General features: G+C 39.0%; 1 protein-coding gene across 1 annotated transcript in view; it reads left to right on the top strand.

Annotated features, from left to right (window-relative positions):
* The window catches only part of ANKFN1 (ankyrin repeat and fibronectin type III domain containing 1), a gene marked incomplete at its 3' end in the record, with an annotated part of 361393 nt that overhangs the window by 210186 nt on the left and 130077 nt on the right, over positions 1-21130 (top strand). Inside the window, exons 3-5 of the mRNA XM_084238232.1 lie at positions 3343-3477; positions 17455-17656; positions 20598-20808. Of these exons, the coding sequence (XP_084094358.1) occupies positions 17471-17656; positions 20598-20808 (397 nt within the window). The 5' untranslated portion in view covers positions 3343-3477; positions 17455-17470. The remainder of the gene's footprint in view (positions 1-3342; positions 3478-17454; positions 17657-20597; positions 20809-21130) is intronic.

Genomic DNA, 21130 nt, shown 5'->3' with positions numbered 1-21130 from the left:
ACCGGAAAGGATTATTGATTCTTCTGTGCTCCCTGACATATTGCTCAGACTTTTTGATGGCATTTATTTAATTTTTTCCTTTATTATAAGTTGATTTTCATTCTCTAAATAGATCTCTTATCTTTGAAAAGATGCCTCATTCATCTTTGTACCCCTCCTCACTACGCATAGTGCTTTCTCCAATGAGTTTCATATAAATGCTCTTTTTTTCTTAATATTTATGGAGCAGTTATAATCTTCAAGGCACTGGGCTAGCAATTTAATGAGCACTGGAGGAGGAAGATACAAGATAACTAAAATGCAATCTCTGCTTCAAAGGAGCTTAAATCAGGCAGACATCTTCACCAGCAACTGAAGCAAATGTACTAACTATGGGGGTAGAACAGGATGGAGGGGATGTCCTGAGTATGGAACAAACATCCTCACTATTCCAAATGAGAACAAGGGTATTATGATATGGCGGGTGAAGTAATGCGGGGGAGAGGAGGGAAAGACAGGGCAAAACTGCTTTTAAATCCCATCTCTGTGCTGTGGTCATTATTGGAATCCTGACTAGGTCTGGCCGATCCAGTCCATCCGTCCCCTAATACCAGAGTAATCTTTCTAAAACAAGACAGATCATTTAACTCCCCGTTCACATGTTTGCTGTTGAATAAATCAAGCATCTGATAATTGCAGGCTTATGCTAGGCATTATGGAGAATACCAGTTTATCGAGATGAGACACACTCGAGGAAACAGCTGGAGAACAAAAAGCAAGAACGTGCTGTAAAAGTGCTGGGGAGGAGGAGCGAGATGTGATCAGTATGGGTTGAGATTAATCAAGAAGGGATAATCAGAGGGGGGAAGCCTTGCACGGATGGCCACTGGCAAGAAAAATTAGATGCACGAAGTGAACTTTAGGGTCTTTTCAGTTCTCAGACCCCCGTTATCCTTTGGGATGGTTTATTTATTCATTCAACAAATTAATGCTAAGCACTTCAACAAAACGTTCACTAAATATTTACTGAATGTTTTCTAAGTGTCAAGAACTGTGTTAGACACTGGAAATAGAACAGTGAAAAAGAGACTTTGCTCTTAAACGCTTATGGTGTAACAGGGATGACAGATGTTAAACAAGTAAATGCAACAAAATGTGATAGATAGGGTGATGGGAGAGGATAAGGTGTTATAGGACCACAGAGCAGAGAATCTAACAGCCCAGGGGTTAGAAAAATATTCCTGGCAGGTGATGGTTAAGCCAAGACTTTAAGGCTGTACATGAATAAGCAGACACTTGGGATTGGGGATTCAGGCAGAAGAATATTACATGCAGAATGCTGGCGTTAAGAGAGAGCATGACATGTCTAACAAGTTGAGAGACATTCAAAAAGGCTACAGCATGGAGGCCAAGGAGGAAGGTGGCAAAACATTAGGCTTATGAGTAGGCAGAACCACATCATGGAGAATTTTGCTAAAGTATGCCAAAGAGTTTATACACTTAATAAGTGTCTGTTGAAGAATGGACGAATGAATGGCTCGCCTTTGCAATGGACATGCGCTCACAGTGTGACTCAGATCTGAGCATTTGCTCCCGAAAGAAATGCCTCAATTATAGGAGGCATCATCCCCTTAAGTTTGCACAGCAGATTGAATGCATGACCTCTGTGAGGAATTGAATAATTCCTTTTATGGAATTCCTTTTGTGGAATTATTCAGAGTCACTTGGCTACTCCAACAGGTGAAATTTAAGTGAACTGGCATTAAAGGCAATGTTCTTCTTCTAGAGATGAGGTTAAAGTTTTACCTGGTGGGGTACCCTGATCTTTTTAATCCATGATGAAAAAAAATAGCTTTCTGAACTTCAAGTGTGTGAATATCCCAAATTAGACTATTTGTAACAACACTTCATGGACAAACAAGACCAAGGAAACAAAGAAAGATTAAAGAATCCAGGGAGAAATTGGTTTCTTAACAAGAAAAGACAAAGACAGTTGTGAAAAACTAAACTGACACCCAAGTTTTATGAGTCACTGAGCCTCACCTCAGATCCCAGCACCAGAACATCAACTGTCGGTGGGGATGACTGAGCTTCTAGGGTGAGATGATGTCTCTGGAAAGGGGGAGATTTTCAGGAATATGAGATGACTTCTTCCAGATTCTAATTAATTACAGCCAAAGAAAAACACTCCACCCTCTTATTTATAACCTAGAGACTTTCTCCAGCTTTGCCACAGAATCACATTCAAAAGTTGGGTGTTAATTTGACTTTAGATATAAATAACAGATCAGATCAATGCCTAGTAGAAGGGTCCAAAATTATTTCTGAAGTCATCACAGAAGCTAAGCTTTCATTTGGCAAAGAGAGAATCTTAATAGAGCTTTAGAAACTCGTAATGCTGTTGCTAGGGACGTGTGTGTGTGTGTGTGTGTGTGTGTGTTATTCATATGTGTCTCAATCAGCACTGTCTCCCTAATATAATAAGCGACTTTATTTATGAAAGGTCATTTGCCATTTTATTTCAGAGAGAAACTTAAAAAATGCCTATCAAAGCGGCTTTCTAGGAAATCCATTTTGTGTGTTGCATTAGTCATGTAAAGCATAATGCTGTGAAAGGAGCCAGGTGCACCCGTGTGTGACCAGCATAGAAGCGGCACTGGAATCTTCCTCCTAACACTTAGCTCTTGGTGTCCTAACTCCCAGCTCTGCTGACTACTTTATCAGCATCTACTCAGACAGAAACTCAAGCATTGCTTGAGCAGCCCTAACTGGACTGGCAGCTCTCTGAGGATGCCCTTGCTCCTGCAGGGAACCTGTAAAGATTGCAAAGGTACCCTCAGGTGAGGGGATGTGACTGCCAAAGGTATGCATCTGGTCCCAGGCTGTGTGGGAGTAAGGGAGTGAGTGGCCGCAGGAGAGCTGTACATCATTTGTGGCCACAGATTGCTGGATGGGCTCTTGGATGCCAGACGGTATGTCTTTGCTCACGGTTGATGTAGCGCAAAGCTAACTGGCTGCCGTGCTGTCCCTTTCCTCATCTTTGAGTGACAGTCAGGTCTGATTCAGAACCGTGAGGCTTATTGTTCCTGCATGCCGTTCCTAATGGACTTGACAGATACAATAGGCTAAAGGCACACTGAAGTCATGGTATCCTTTTACTACACGCACAAGGGCTTGACAAATCAAACCTTCCCGGGGCTGCAGTCCCGAGAATGCACCTAGATTTTGAGCCAAGCTGTTTCCCTCTCCCCTTCTCTCCTTGTGCATCATTTGCTCTTTTATTTTGCATTAAGAGTAGCTTAGTGATCATGGACTTCGGCTCTTGCCTGTAGTAATCCTGTTCGCATTTTATTCTTTACACAGAATAGCAAGGAGGTTCGCTTGCTTTGCGCAGAGGCTGAGCCACAGGAGAAAGCAAAGCCAATGTGATTTATTGAATGAAAGCTCTGGACAATTACCAACAACTTGTTCCCCTGCTGCCTCGAACAACCTAAACTGGTAAGTCAAATTAATTGTTTGTCTTTCTCGTGAAGGTGGGCTTTCTTCCTTGGACACTGGTTATTTTTTAAATGTGTATATGTTGTTGTGGTTTAAAAGACAGAAGAATTCTGCATCCTCCAAAGTTAGCCGCAGGCAGTCCATGAAGAATGCACATGAGTAGATACACAGTGGTCTGCAACATTACAGACACGTTCATGTGGCGAGGCAAGGACGGGGGTGGGGAAGCCCTATTTCTGATAGCTGGGCATTTTGCTTGCAGCAAGCTTAAGGACATCAATGCTTGCATAACTGATTAGTATTAGCTATGAAAAAGAATATATTCTTTTGCTGTATAAAATCATTTTCTAATCATTTTCCCAAGTGCCTACAAAATACCTGTTGGACCAGGTAGAGATGGGTGCCTTCATGCTGATAACCTTGAACACAAACTCAAGTATATTGCTTTCCTTAATCCAGCTTGCAGGCTGGGGATGTAGAATGGAATGTCAGCATTATGTCTTTATGGGGGATCATGCCCATAAATAACATCATTACCGTGATGTTGAAAATAACTGCCCAGGGGACACAATGGGCATGCGTGGACATCTTGTTTGACCCACTGACACTTTTGCATCTATGCTGCTTAAGCCCCTTTTTTATTCCATGAAGATATATGGCTGATGGGGTGCACTGGGTTCAAAGTGGGAGACTCTAAGTATCCTGTTACCCAGGCCACTGTAAGTATCACTGATAATTAAGGCTGAGGTTTCTTCTATATTGGGCCCCCAAAATCTTCATACTTAATTTATTTCCTAAGTGAGATGTACCACAGCCTCTGCAGAGGGGAGAAGTGAATGGTAAAATTGCTTTTACCACCACTAGCAGCACCAGCACCAGCATGCCGCCTCAGTCTCTTGTTTACCTGGCTGCTTTATGGCAGCTTCAATTCATCTCTGGTGGGCTCAAAGTCCATATAAATGTCATACAGAGTTTAATGTCTTGGGTGCACTCTATCTGCAGTATATCACTGGCAGTTCAAATGAAGTTGTGGCCTTGGGTGCTGACAAAGATGGATGATGTTGGAACAGTGAGCAGCATGCTTTTCTAAATAAAAACCAAAGTTAGGAAATCTGAGAGATGGGTGAAGTTTTGCCTAGTAGAAAGGATCCCCAGGTCACTCAATCATAAGAGCAGGTCATTCTCCCATGTGACTTGGCTATTTCATAAGTGATGGCATTCCAACAAGAAGGAGACAGAATTGCCTAGTGGTTAGAGAACTGGTGAAATATCAGGATAGTAGGGCACTGTGTGTGTCTTTGGAAAATTCCTTGAATCTCCCTGGATCTCCATTCCTTCTATTAATGACTGTTTCAAAGAAGACAATGTAGGTTCAATTAATGTATCATGGGATACCACTTTTACCTTTCTTGTTAAAGAGTCAATAGGTAATCAAGATTATTGTTCATGAACTTTAATGCAGAGGCCATGCATCAAAAACTCACAGATGAGAGTTTATATGGGGGTGAGGAGATGCATGCTCGCCCAATCTAAGGGATACAAAGTTTGGGGAGGCATCATCATACTTAGGAGATTGGAAGTGGAAAATAGAGGTGAAAAGAAAAATTTTTTAAAAACTTCAAATTCAAATAAATCATGTTAATTTTTTTCAATATCGATGAGTAATAACTGATTTTCTATACTTGCAATACCAAGGTACTGAAGATCTTTAATATTTTGAAACATATAAGTGTTTGGGGTAATTATTTCAAGGGTGAGTAGAATCCATGTATAGAACTTAGAGCAACTTTCAGTTATTTTAATTACTCGTATACCTAATCACATAGAATGAACCACAGCAAATGTACCATGATTTTAGACAGTTTATTTGGAAAAAAAAAAAAGGAAAAAAAGAAAATATGCTCTAAGATTATGGTATCTGAAATTCTTTCATCAGGAACCCAGTTAAGTATTGCTGTCTTTTGTAAAATACACATATTCTCAGGAAGAATAATAAATTCATTCATACCTTACCATAAGTGAATGTATTAAATATTTTCGACTGCATGGGAAATCCAAAAGGTATTGTGTTAATATTATACTGATTCTGCTTTCTCTTTATTTCAAACCTGTTTCCAAGAACTTTCTGATCAGCTTTCTGATCAGAAAGCTAAGTATCCTTTAGCACAAGCTATTTCCTTCTTGTTATGGAATACTCACATTAGACAATACCATCCAAATTTCCTATAGCCCCTTGAGACTCCCATGGCGGAAAGCTGAACTCAGTCTTTTTTGCCATTTAAATCCATTCTTCCTCCCGTATTCCTTTTGAGCCATTATGTAACCAGTCAACAAAGCAAGCCTTACAGAAGTTATCCTGAGTGTTTCCTGAATTCTTTAGCTCCTCCATCCAATCACTAGCCAAGACTGGTCCATTGTATTTCCTTCATCTTTTTGTTTTTAAAGATTTATTTTATTTGTTTATGCATACAAGAGCTGGCATGTAGGCCAGAGGTGCAGGAGGTGAGAGGATTCACCAGACACTGTTCTGGGGAGCAGAACAGGCAGATCTACTGAAATACACTGCTGAGGGAAGCAGCAGGTGAGACAGGAGAGGTCTGCTGGGCCATGTGGATTAGTTCCCTGGCAAGGGCTCGAACTCATGCTGCAGTAGCTGCTGATAGCTAGCTTCATAGTGCTGAGACTTAACCGCTTGCGCCACCAGGGAGGACCTCCTTCATCTTTTTAATATGTCCAACCTACTCCCATCCCCCAAGTGAAATGCTATAGTTGAAGTCACCAACAGTTAGGGAATTTTATCAGGTGCTTTATACTTGGTTGTTCTCTGTGACTGGTCCCAGCACAACCTTCTCTTGCTTTCAAACCACCCTCTAGATGCTACCAGAGTAATTCTCTAAAAATGCAGTTAAGATCTAAAATCTAGATCCAATTACCCAGATACCACATTGGCACCCTTGGAGGTACCTCAATTTCTTACTACCTAAAATGGGGATAATGAAACTGCTTATATTTACTTATGAGATTTGATTTGATGAGCATTATTCTAAACAGTGTCTGGCTCACAGAGAGTTCTATAGAAGCAAAAGCCATTACTATTGTTCCATAATTTCACAATAATATATTTGCTACTTCACAACTATATACTTGCATAGCCATAGTCTTGCTATGAGCACATTGGGGTACAGGTAAGTATACTAAATCACTTCAACTTGCCTAACTTTCCCAGTTTGGATTTTTTTTTAATGTTTTTTTTTTAAAGATTTATTTTTATACACAAGCTGTGGTACAGGCCAGAGGTGCAGGAGGGTGAGAGGATTCACCAGACACATATTGGGGAACAGAACAGGCAGGCAGACCAAAATACACTGCTGAGGGGAGCAGCGGGCGTGACAGGAGAGGTCTGCCACGCCATGTGGGAATATCCCTGGTTGGCCTGGAATCGAACCCGTGCTGCAGAGGCTGCAGACAGCCTCACAGCGCTGTGCTCAACCTGCTGCACCACCGGGGAGGCCCCCAATTTGTTTTTTTTTTTTAATAATTTATTTATTTTTAATTATATCTTTCCCAGTTTTAAGACTGAAAGTCCATCCTGACAACCTCCTCAGTTCCAGGTAAAACAAGACAGCTGGTCACCCTCTGAAGGGTCCTGTCTTACTTAGCTTCAGATTCTTAAGATCTATCACAGGATACACAGAATCACTGTTGTTTGTCTTTCCACCTTCTTTCTCATAAACATATGATTTGAGACTTCAAAAATTAGTTGTATTCCCAATATTCAATCTAATGTTTCAAAATCAGCTTGACCTCAGGATGATTCACAGCTGACTTTAGAGCTTATCACTGAATAACTGAATGTATTTTCTTTAAGTGCACAGGAATGGGAAAGTTTGCTCCTACCCTCTTCTATGTAATTAGGTGATAGAATTGGCCACCCTTTAGCAATCAAAGACATGCCTTTCATGTTAACAGTGGGTAGAGAGTAAAGAGGGGGTCACACTTTCTATTCTGTTTAGTGACAGACAGGGCAAAGTTTGACAGTCCCTAGTTCACATCACATCCTAAAGAGCAATCTTGTTCCAGTCTCTTCACTGAATGTATCTGTCTACCCAGCTGTCGAGAATCGTAGGGGTTCCTGTTTTTGATATGTTTCATCTTACAATTGCTCTTCACCCAAACTGGCTCCAATCTTTTTTCACAGAACAAATATGATGAGAAAATTCTACAACCAAGCTCTGCTGACACAGGGACTCTGGACAAGCCAGAACTCATAATGAGGGCAAGATCTTGTCTTCAGAATCAAAGTCTAGAAAAAAGAAATTGACAGGCAGCCAGACCAAGCTCCCTCAGGCAGAATTAATAGCAGAGTTGCTAAGAGCATGGGCTTTGGAGTCAGAATTCAAATCCTGTCTCCTCCATTTGCTGGCTATAAAACTCAGACAAATTATCTAACCTTTCTGGGCCTCAGTTTCTTTTCTTTTCTTTTTTTAAAAGATTTATTTATTTTTATACAAGAGTTGGGGCACAGGCCAGAGGCACAGGAGGGTGAGAGGATTCACCAGAGACAGAGCGGGGAACAGAACAGGCAAACTGTCCGAAACACACTGCTGAGGAGAGCAGCGGGCGAGACAGGGGAGGTCTGCCATGTCATGTAGGACTCTCCCTGGCCGGCTGGGAATCGAACCCGCTCTGCAGAGGCTGTAGACAGCTTCACAGTGCTGCGCTCAACCTGCTGCGCCGCCAGGGAGGCCCCTGGGCCTCAGTTTCTTTGTTTGTAAAATGAAGGTATAATAATAGCTCTGATGTTCTCATAGGGTTATTACATTTTGTCTTAGATTGTGAAAACAATGCCTGAGGCAAACCTGGTTTTGAAATGTTCTATTGGATATTGGGAAATACAACCTTAGGGCATCCAGAGTTAAGGAAAAATGGAGATGAGTCAAGGAAGGAGGAAATATAAATAAAGGTAGTTTTGATTGAACTATATAAGACTTCACGAGAAAATACATCTAGTTGTTTATATGTAATTTCATCCAAGAAGGCTTCAAAACAGTTTGCAGGGGAGGAATGGAGAAGAAGTTATCTGCAGGTTCTTACAGTCTCCTCTCTCTCATTGTTCCAGTTTTTCCCATTTCCAGAAAATGTTACCTAGTCCCTCAGCATAGCCATGAGTGAGGCTGGAGCCTCCATGGGTTGGGTTTCGGATTTGCTGCAGCTACTGTCCCAGTAAGCATGATAGAGGCCAATGCCAACACCCAACCTTCACATGAGATAACTGGTGGTACAAGACAGAATAGTGGCAATAGTATCTGCAAGAGGCCAAAGGCCAGAGAATAGCTATTTTCAGAGGTAAATCTTAGCATTCTCTACTCTCCACATGTTACTCTTGCCATTTTTCAATCTGGATTTTCCAGGTTATGGTCATTCTTTCCTTTCAGATTGGCTCTGCGTAGATTCACAGCTCTCCAAAAGCATAGTGAGATTGGCCTGTAATATGTCGAAGAGCAGAAGTTTTAATTTTTTTTATTTTTTTTTTAATATTTATTTATTTATTTATACAAGCACTGGGTACAGTCAGAAGCACGGGAGGGTGAGAGAATTCACCAGAGCCAGAGCGGGGAGCAGAGCAGGCAGAAGGGCCGAAGTACACTGCTGAGGGGAGCAGCGGGCGGCAGGAGAGGTCTGCGCGCCATGTGGGTCCCTCCTCCAGTGGCCGGGGAGCAGCCGGGGATCGAACCGGCGCTGCAGAGGCTGCGGGCAGCTTCGCAACCCAGCGCTCAACCGCTGCGCCACCGAGGAGGCCCCAGAAGTTTTAAATTTTGACGAAGTTCAATTTATTTTATAGCTTGTGCTTTTAATGTCTCTAAGAAATTATTCGTGTTCACAAAAACATCCCCCTATGTTTTCTTCTAGAAGTTTTATAGTTTCTGCAGGTAGGTCTCCAATCTATTTCAATTCAAGTTAATTTTTATATATGGTACAAAGTACCATATATGTACTTTTGTACTTTATGTACTTTATGTCATGATGTATTATCCTTTTTAGTTTATTGCTAGATTTTATTTGTTGACATTTTGTTGAGGTTTTGTCTCTATGTATATAAGAGGTGTTCAGTGATAGCTTTATTTTCTTGTAATGTATTTTTTTCTGGTTTTGGTATCAGGACAATGCCAGCATCAGAAATAAAGTCAAATTTCTGGAAAAGTATGTGTAAAATTGGCATTTCTTTCTTACATGTTCGACAGACTTTAACATTTAACATGACTTTTCTTAAAGATTTGGGGACAAAAGAAGTTATTTTAAAAGCTGGTTTTTGAAAAATAAAAAGAATATATAAAACTAGAAATTAGCTTTCCCATAGAGGGTCTCTTTCTAACTCTCTCCTAAAGTCTGTCCTGTAGCCAGAGACCCATCCACCTTCAACTAACAGATCTGTTTCCCCTTCTTTTTGGAGCTCAGGTCCCCTCAGCCTCTCTGAAGAAGAATATAAAAAATGCATCTTCTTTCTTAAGAAAAAAACCCGTGATTTTAATTTTTCTTATTAAAATAATAACAAACGGATTAGTAAATAGTGGTATAGCCATAAAATGGAATACTACTTAGCAATAAAAAGTAAAAAACTGTTGATGCACACAATATGAATGAATCACAAAGAAATTGTGTTTTTAAAGAACACGAATTTTTTTAAAGTGTACATATTGCTGATTTCAACTCTGTGAAACTCTAGACAATGAAACCTAATCTATGGTTTCAGAACCATGAACCTGAAAATAATGTGTTAAAAAATATTTATTAAACAAATAACAAACCCAAGAAATCTGTCTGCAGAATTAAGGCTACAGGGGCCTCCCCGGTGGCGCAGGGGTTGAGCGCTGGGTTGTGAAGCTGCCCGCAGCCTCTGCGGCGCCGGTTCGATCCCCGGCTGCTCCCCGGCCACTGGAGGAGGGTCCCACATGGCGCGCAGACCTCTCCTGCCGCCCGCTGCTCCCCTCAGCAGTGTACTTCGGTCCTTCTGCCTGCTCTGCTCCCCGCTCTGGCTCTGGTGAATTCTCTCACCCTCCCGCGCTTCTGACTGTACCCAGTGCATGTATAAACAAACAAACAAATAAATAAACAAACAAATAAAAATACATGCCTCTAAAAAAGAAAAAAAGAAAAAATTTAAAAATTTAAAAAAAAAAGAATTAAGGCTACAGGAAGGAGAGTGGGAGATCAAAGTGTCAAAGGGGCTCTTGGTAGAGGACTATGGGTAGCTTGGTGGTGGGTGTGTATGGTGACATACACATGAAAAAGGTGTAGCCTAGACTTCTGGATCACATATATGTTGTAAACCAATGTTACCTCAATAAAAATATATATATATATATTTCATGAACATGTATTTATTTCAGGTACTCTGCTAGATTACACACACAAACATATATGCACATATTTTTGTAATCTCACTTAAAACTCCAATATCCCTTTAGAGAGAACTGTAATAACTGGGATGAGGCATATTATTAATGATGAGGAAATTAAAACTTAGGGAAGCTAAATAATTTGCCAATGATTATACAGTTAATAAGGAAAGTCAGGGGCCTTCCTATTGGCGCAAGGGGTTAAGACGCAGCACTATTAGCTGACAGCAGCCACTGCAGCACGAGTTCAATCCCCAGCCAGGGAGGTGACGCACGTGGCGCAGCAGACCTCTCCTGATTTGCCCACTGCTCCCCTCAGCAATGCATTTCAGTAGATCTGCCTGTTCTGCTCCCTACTCTGTCTCTGGTGAATCCTCTCACCCCCCGCACTTCTGGCCTGTACCCCAGTTCTTGTATGCATAAATACATAAATCTTTAAAAAAAATAAGTAAAGTCAAAACTTGAAGCTAGATTACCTGCTATCAAAGTCCCTGCTTTTAATACTGTGTTTTAAACTACCTTGATTATTTTGAGGCTGAAGAATGGAATGAAATGTAACTATGGATTTAAGCCTGTTGGATTTTTTAGTGAAATTGGCTAATGAGGAATGCTCTCTGAAGACTGATATCCCAGACTTAACACAGCAAAAGTAGTTTCCCTGTCAGGTCCCTAGCATTACATAGTGATTTTATCCTTAAAGTATTTCATTCAACATTTGAATCTCTTTTTTTTCTATTCAATTCTGTGCAAAGATACTGAGAGTGCTGCTGTTATGAGCGATATAGGAATTATATGATCCCAACAAGAATCTATGACACTTTCAAACAGAATAACTGAGGAGAGGTTAGTAAATTTTGCACTTTCTTTGCTAAATTTATTTCTAAATATTTTCATCTTTTTAGTGCTATTGTGAATGGAATAATTTTCATAATTTCATCTTCATTTCACTCTCTTTTAGATAGAGAGGAGAAAATAGTTACAAACAAAATGGATTTATATTGTCATATTTCTACTCTTTCATATTTACCTACATAGTTTCCTTACCAATATTAGGTGTATCTTCATATGGATTTAAGTTACCACCTAGTGTCCTTTCACTTAAGCCTGAAGGACTAGGTTTAGTTTTTCTTATGGGAAGATCTATTCCCAAATTCTCCTAGATTTTGCCTGTCAATGTCTTAATTTCACCTTCATTTTTGTGGGTTAGTTTTCATGATTAGAGAAATTCTTAGTTGACAGTCTTCCTTTTAGCACTTTGAATACGTCACCCTCACTTCAATATCTTAATTGGTTTTTGGTGAAAAATCAGCAGTAAATTTTTTTGAGGACCCCTCTTATGTAATTAATTATTTCTCTTTTGTTTTTTCAAGAATTTGTTATTTACATTTAGTTTTTGACAGTCTGATTATGACAGATCTAGGACTGAGTCTCTTTGAATTTTTCCTATTTATTGAGCTTCTTGGATGTGCAGGTTAATGTTCTTCATCAAATTTGAGGAACTTTTGGTCATTTTTTCTTCAAATATTCTTTCTCGTCCTCCTTATCCTTCTGGGATAAGGATATTATGCGTATGTTGGTACATTTGATGGTGTTCTTCAGACCCTTGATACTTTGATCATTTCCCTCATATTTTCTCTGTTTGCTCCTCTGACTGAATAATATCAATTAGCCTATCTTCAAGTTTGTTGATTCTTTCTTCTGACCTTTAAATCTGATGTTGTGCTTCTCTGGTGAATTTTTCATTTCAATAATCGTAGTTTCCAACTCCAGAATTTCTGTATGGTTTTGGGTTCACTTTATAATTTCTACTCTTTTGTTGATATTCTCTGCTTTGTAAAGTATCGTTCTCATAATCTCCTTTATTCCTTTAGTCCTTTGGACAAATTTAAAATATCCTATTTAAAGTCTTTGTCTAATTAGTCCAGTATTTGTACTTCTTTGGGGGCAATGTTTATTGACTGCTCTATTTCCTGTGCTTGTTTCTCTGCACATCTCATATTTTTGTTGTTTTTGTTGAAGACTAGTTATCTTAAAAAACATAATGTGGCAATCCTGGAAGTTGGATTTTTGTCTTTCCTTGGTGTTCATTATTTAGTGATTTTTCAGAGCTTAATCTGTTAAGTCTATATTTTTTGTTATATGTGGCTACTAAAGTATCTGCTTGGTTAACTTTGTGGTCAACTAATGATTGAACGGGAATTTTCTTAAATGCCTGGAACCAATAAGTCTCCTAGTCTTTGCAAAGGAGCTCTATGTGAACATTGGGGCACAGCTTCAAAACTCACCAGGCAGTTGGCAGTTCTGTCTTAGCTTTACCTTCCTGCTTGCACAGCGTCTCAAAGTCAGACAGAAAATGAGATTTTAGAAACTTCTTGGGTAATTTCTGAGAATTTCCCCACCCCTAGATGTGCATGTGATCTGCTAGATCCCCAGATCCTGCCAAAGCTTTTCAAAGTACTCTATGGCCTTCTCATTCCTTGGCTGTTCCTTTTAAATTTTTTGGTTAGTATGCTGTTTACCCCAACTCTTATGCATATTCTTGGGCAGCTATGATTGTAAACAATAGCTGATTTTTTTTTTTTTTCCTAGCAAACACTCCAAAGAAGAAGATGATTTATACTTGCTGAGATTCTAGTTAGGTCAAATAAAGAAAAGCTTTGTTGAGTGGAGTCTTCCAGGGAAACACTAGACAAGTCAGATAATGACAATTCTCTTTAAATGGTTTGGAAGGAGTTCTATCACCATTTAGCACCATCCAGTAACTGCTAGGCCACTGTTTTTTACTATGAATGTAGACTATTTGTTTTCAAGATAACCATAAGGAAGATAGAAATAAGAAAAGTTAAAAATTCCACAAAGCTCACTGTTCTTACCAAATTCAGCCACTTTTCTTGAATAAACATTTCCTGGATTACTACAAACCTTTGGTTAATTTCCAGGGTTCTGAAAAAATTGATGCTGACAATTTTTACTAATGTTCTCAATGCTTTTATGAAAGAGGGGATTTTCAGAGATCTTTACTTTGCTGTTCCCACTGACATATCATTCTCTTATTTTTAATCTTTCTGTGAAATGTTTCTTTAGGGGAACAACTTGGCTTTTTCCAAAGTCTCTGTTTGAGATTTTTGCTTTTTATTAGAAAAGAAAACCAGTTGAATGTAGTGCACTCACAGATAAATTCAGTGTTAGCCATACTACTTCATTTTACATTTTCTCTTTATATTTTTATTGTTTCTTTTAATTTTCAATTGGCTTTAGACATATCTCTCATCCTCTCTTCCCTCTAATAATATGAAGTTCTACTTCCTACAAGTTACTGTAAGCTTACATATTAAAACATGTAAACTAATAATTTCTATCAAAATATAAATGAAATAATATAATACATAAAATTGAATTTCAAGACAATATTTAAAATAAACAAGAAAACTATTTAAATTATCACAGTATACTTGGTTATCTCTCATTTGGGAAGAACATTTGAGGTAACCTTAATTATTGCTGCTCATTATCAGGTGATTACTATGTACCAAACAGGATAGAAATCATTCTTCTGTTAATTTACTTAAACTTCACAACTCTGGAAGCAATGGCCTATTATTCTTTTTTATATGTGATTAAACAAACTCAGAGTCTTTAAAAGAAATAATGTCCAAAATCACATAGGTTATAAATAACAATGTCATGATTTAAGCATGGGTCTCCTAACTTCCAGCACCAAAGCTACATGACTTCTCAAATATCTGTCACTTTTCATAAGGGTAAAATTTAAGAGCACTGTTAATTGGAAGGGACATGCACGTTATGAGATGAGATAACACAAAGTTGTCTAAGTATCTCTCATTAGATAAAATTTTAACTACAAAGTAGGAAAAGAAAGTCTAATGATAGATGAAATCTAGAAGGATGCTAAAAGGATGGCTGGAAGAAAGGGACAGCTGGGACAGTATGAGAAGGAAGTCAAAAAGAAGAGCAAGTCAACCTATTTTTGACTGAAGGGAACAGATGGGAGATGAGCAAAGACAAAAGGGGACATGTGGGAAGGTGTCAGTAGTTAGAGGGCAAGTTACTGGAATTTGATCAATCGACAAGAATTTATTTACTGGACTCCTGGGCACTGTGGGAGATACAAAAGAATGTAGAGTTATTTTGGGAATGATAATGATGTAGACAAGACAGATGGCTTGAATTGGGACATTAATGCTGAAGGAAAGGCTAGAGACAGAAGGCAGAAAGAAAGAGGTTAAGGCTATCCCCATGTGAGCTAGCTTGCCTATCAATCTGGAATGTTTTTATGAGGATGGAAAGAAGTAGAGGAAATATTATAATATTATAGTGTAGTTGCCATTGTATCAAAGACAAAGGATTTGTAGATAGAAGGGGAAAGGTATCAACTCACCTACACTTTCCACTTATGCTTTTGTGTAAATTAAAATATTTTTTAAGTATGAAAACACACCCACATATACTACATCTTACAGAGAGTGCTTTACATTATCTTCTCAAATACCAAAATGATCACTTGGCTAAGACTGGGTAGGGCCTGATGGATATGATTAATACTGACCAGGCCTGACCAACTTGTATGGCACTAGGAACTCTTTTGGTCTTGAAGAAAATTGTGAACAAGACTTAAAAAGTGGCTAAAGATAAAAGTGGAACAAAAATGGATCTCCATTGTTAAAGTAAAAGTCACGGTTGATAGGTGCTAGTAGACATGAAACTTAATTTAGAGGTATGAAAAGGAAATGAGCTTACTGGGTAATCCTTTGTGTATTACATGTAATAGACTTTCATATGTACATTCATTTATTCTAAGGTATCTATTGAGTATCTTCTATAACAAACACCATTTCTTCCATGAGTCTTCCTGTATTCCAAGCTCTTTACATGTATTATCTCACCAAATCTTCACAACCATAATATATAGATGTTATAATTATCCCCATTTTATAAATAAGAAAGAAAGATTCAGGCATGTTAAGTGACTTGTCCAAGATCACATAGGCAATTGGTGGAAGAGTAGCAAATGCTGTCCTAGTCTGTCATATTTCTTTTACCTGGAGGCAGATACATTTTAGGTGCTGAGGATATAAAAATTAATACTTGGAAGTCCTTGTTCTTGAGAAGAATACAGATAGAAGGGACATGCATAGAAAGACAAACAGGTGTAATACAATAAGATATCTACTATAACAGGCATAAAATAAGTGCATGAGTAAAGAAATGCATACATTTTCCTGGGGTGTCTGAGGCCATTTAGCATAGACTCTAAGGATCAGCAATGATTTCCTTACTTGTGAAGGCACAGATGGAATTTCAGTACATGCTAAACAGTGTATTCAATGACTCCAAGGTAGGAGAGAGCTTGAATTACCTAGAGAACTCTATGGAAGTCAGAAAGACTCAAACTCCAAATGCAGAAGTACAGGAGGAGATAAGACTAGAGCTGTAAACATTTGTATATGAGCCTACAGAATTCAGATTTTTATCTTGCAGGAACTGGGAAATAATTCAAGTCAGTCCTATAAAGATTTTTGTTAATAAAAGAGGTTCTGCATGGTATTATATTACAGAATTCATAAGCTTACAAAATAAACAAGGACTGGAGATAATCTAATGGTCACAGTTAAGTAGCAGTGGCAGTGCCACAAACTGAACACTCCATTGGAGGCTTAAAGGAAGCTAGTGGAAAAGCAACAGCACGCTCCAGAAACATTTGGGTCCAAAGCACCAGAAGTTGTACCAGGAGTAGCGACTAGCAACACTGAATGTAACTGCCTTGACCAATAACTTTATCCATGCATTTTTTAATCCAATATACATATGCATATGAGGCAGCCATCACCTTGGTAACAGCAGTATTTCAATATTGATAGCCAATAAAATGGTGAATGACTTTTGAAATGGCATGTCTGATCTCCTGAACTAACTTCAGGTGTGACATGGATGAGGACACGGTTAGAAATTTGTGGAATAGCAGTTAAATAGTACTTGGAGAATTCTAGCTGTGAGTGACCTGGAGGATGTTATCTGGAGCATCCGGGGTGAGCAGGGATAGGCCTATAGGTCTCAGACATCAGGCACAAATTAACACTTCGGGAGAAGGGGGATCTGCAGGGAGCAATCACAGTCTCTCACACACCCAACAGGGGGCAGCATCTGGAAGGAGGTAAGTAGAAAGATCCCAATTACATACACCCAAGAGGAACCGAACAGACTCTGTAAGTAATAAAATGAGATACTTCCTCCCAGTGAGATAGAGACCAAAAGACCTTTAGTAGAGGGTCGTGTCATAAATATGCTTTACGTAAATGTGTATGTGTACACAGTAAATGGAGACTGCCATTTCATTCCTGCCAACAATTAGCTATATGGCCATAAACAAGCTGCTTTCCATCCCTGGGTTTCAGCTTTCTCATCTATAACATGAAGAAGCTGCATTTGATGATCTCTAGGGTCCTTTCCAACTATAATATTTTATTAGGAATCCAGATGGTTACTGAAAATGATAAAATTATTTGTTGATGTACAATTATGTTGTGTAAAATGCTACAACATCAGATTTTCCTCCTTTTAGGAACCTCCGTGTGAAAATGACCCAACAAATGCAGAATTTACATCTTTCTCAGTCAAAAAAACATAGCACTCCATCATCACCCAATGCTGCCAAACGCCTGTATAGGAACCTTTCCGAGAAACTGAAGGGGAGCCACTCTTCGTTTGATGAAGCCTATTTCAGAACAAGAACTGACCGGCTAAGTCTCAGAAAGACCTCGGTGGTAATAAAACTCATTTTGTCCTTGTCTCAGCTTGATTTGCTCAATTGTGTTTGGGATGAAGAAGTTTCTAAGATGATACACATTTACCTCAGAATCTGATCGCTGCAATTTTATTGACAAGGAAAGTCAGGGAAGGCAGGACTATACATATCTACTGTGGTTAGCTGGAGTTTGAATGGCTGTGAGTTTTCCCTTCTTTTTCTTAATTTCTTTCCCCTTCATTTTTCTATCTCTAATGGAGAAAAAAAAAAGGCAGTTTGACAAATATTGAGTATGATATTAAATAGGCTTCTGAGAGCTCCAGTGTTCAAGTATGTTTTTTAAGATTTATTTATTTATGCATACAAGAACTGGGGTACATGCCAGAAGCATCAGGGGTGGGAGGATCCACCAGAAACAGAGTGAGAAACTGAACAGGCAGGTTGACTGAAATACACTGCTGAGGGAAGCAGCGGGAGAGACAGGAGAGAGAGGTCTGCTGCGCCATGTGGGTTGCTCCCTGGCTGGCCGGGAATTGAACTCGTGCTGCCGTGGCTGCAGACAGCTTCACAGGTTGTGTCTTAGCCACTTGGGCCACCAGGGAGACCCAGTGTTCAAGTATTGAATGAACAATATTCTACTTACTTATTTATAATGTATACCCCATATGCTTTCCAAAAGCATTCGAGACAGAATCCAAGCAAAAAATGCATAAGCATTATATAATGGGAAATAAATAAAGAGATGAGAGAGGAGGAAGGGGTAAGGGTTGGTGGAGAAAAGCAAAGAAAGATTAAAAAAGAAAGCACTAGAAGAAGAAAATATTGGGAACCTAAAGATATAAAATCCTAGTCAAAGACAGTACCTAAAACTCACCACTACTATACCTTTATCTCAGAATTTCCAGTCAGTGAAAGCAGGAAGGGAAACACAAAAGGCTGTAGCATCCCACTACCTGATAAATGAAAGTAATTCAATCTGTCTACTGGTAGAATTGAATATTTCCTGTGACTAAGTCTTCTGGTCTTGTTAAGAAGTCAAGTGAATTATGAAATGGAAAGCAAAGGGTAGTATTGGTGATGATACAAACATTCTCATATGGTAGTTTCTTATATTGGTCCTCTGTGAAAGATGAGGGCATTATATTAACATGCTCGACAAGAGTATTTCTGCAGGGGGGTAATGGCACCATTTGAGCTTAAAACTGAAATGATAGACTTGTGCTGGGGTTTGCCAACAAAAGCATGGAAGAGGAAATGACTTAACACTGAGAGCAAATACAGACACAAGAAATTAGACATACTAGGAATCACAAACAAATACACAACTGTGGACAGGGAGGCATATTAGTTTTGTACTCATTTGTTTTCTAATTTGCTTTCTCATTTCACACTCATCTTCCAGGCAGGCTTGGTGGTGGCTGAGTTACAGCCTAAGTATTCAGAGTCTGTTCAGTTGGCAGATTGTCCACAAAACCCTTTTCCATTCAGCAGATTGTACTGTAGCAAAGAGAGCTGCACACCAAAATAGCTCTATCCCCAAGGTCCCCAATGCCAGGCATTTGTATAATAGTTTTGTATTTTCCTCCAATTTCAATCATGTGTTATGTACTCAGCTAAGCTGACCTGAAGCCTTTGATAGGAAGAATCAAATTTTGATGAGACTAAAAATATAAACTTGCCAACCTATATATTTAGATGCTCAAGACCTTCCACACTTTAATCAGGTGATCACTATGCTAGGTCAGGATCAATGGTATTTTGACTTTTTTTTTTAAACCACAAAACTCTTAGAGACCAGACAGATGTATACATAGCACATGTTTTGGTCTTTTCCCATGAGCTACAGAAATATTTGAAAGAATTCCAGAACTTTTCTCCTTTGTTTACTATTAATCCTCTGAAAGAACTTTTCAAAGGAGCCATATTATTGTTATTTATTTCTACAAGTGATTTGTATACCACAAATATTCAGCTTTTGCCTCTTTCAGGCGCCAAGTCAATTTATTACCCACACACCGAAACCCTCCCTGGACAGCATGTCTTGAGCCCCACATATGAGGGTTGAGTAGTTCAAGGTTCTGATTTGAGAAATGCAGGTGTTGATGCAAAATACCTAGGAGTTTGGGAAGCAGCCTCTAGGCAATCTGGAACTATTAGAGAATTGCAAATAGGGAAGTGACATGAAATATTGTGTATTTTAGAAAGAATACTCTTGCATCTGTATGGAGCATCAGCTGGAGAAGACTCAGTCTAGCAGCAAGTCTTCACAGTTTTAGTTCAGGCAAGAAATGTAACTGAGCAATAGAGATGCAGGGCTAGAGATGTAGGGATGAGTTTAGGAAAAACAGAGAAAGTACACTCTCAGTCCCACGCTCGTCATAATTAAAACTACCTGCACTACGTCACCTATGTCAGCATTTCCCCAGCTGTGTTCTTATAGAACATTATTCAAAGGGCAATTAAAACAAATGCAATGAAAAGTATATTCTGTGAACAAATTATTTCCTACCTCTTAGAGGGTTAATAATTGAATGTTAAAATAATTAGAACCTGAAAGCCCTTACAGTAAAATACTATGGTAACTTGATTTAATCTAGTGCTTACCAAATTTATTTGACCCCATGCTACTTTCTTCACTGAATACCTTTTACTGAACTATCAAGCAGTATTCCACAGAAGATTGGGTGGTGAAAAGTTGGTGTTTGCTCTAATGTATAGATTGATCATGCCATTCTGTATTGTCTCAATGCATTTAAATGTACAGATCTGTTCAAAGCCCATTAGAAATGATGGAGGGATGCCCCCCACAGTGTTTACCTTGGGGGCCATGGGATAAATTGCATTTATACCTCCTAGAAGTGGGAATGTAGTTACTGAAGAAGTCCCTAGAATTCAAAACAGCTAAGTTACACTGACAATGGTCTATGAGATTGTACCAACCTGCTTTTATTTTTCTGCAGAACTTCCAAGGCAATGAAGCCATATTTGAAGCAGTTGAACAGCAGGACATGGATGCTGTACAGATCCTTCTGTATCAATATACCCCAGAAGAACTAGATCTCAACACACCTAACAGTGAGGGGTTGACACCACTGGATATCGCCATCATGACCAACAATGTGCCGATTGCTAAGATTCTTCTGAAAACAGGAGCCCGAGAAAGTCCACACTGTAAGTAAACTTGAGAGGGAAAAACAGCTTTAATAGTACCACTGAAATTGCCATTGCTGACCTTAGAGCACAAACTCTGAAATCCTTTACAGTTTTCCTTGTACTTTCATGCAAATAGTGATACTGTTTATCAGTCTAAGGAAGCATCAAGTTATATTCTAAACAGAACACACTGGATGGTATTGAAAAGGAGTCTCCAAGGAACTTCCCTCTAAGAATTTAACCCAAGACTTAAAATATGTGTGATAGGGCAAATGAGGCTACAGAATAAGAAATACACACAAAGATTGAATATGTTAGTCTTTGTATCCACAGTCAGTAT

The sequence above is a fragment of the Talpa europaea genome (assembly GCF_964194135.1).
Source record: "Talpa europaea genome assembly, chromosome: 7".
In the NCBI taxonomy this organism is placed as follows: domain Eukaryota; kingdom Metazoa; phylum Chordata; class Mammalia; order Eulipotyphla; family Talpidae; genus Talpa; species Talpa europaea.
Note: the sequence above shows the minus strand (reverse complement) of the source record. Positions and strands in the feature narration are given on the sequence as shown.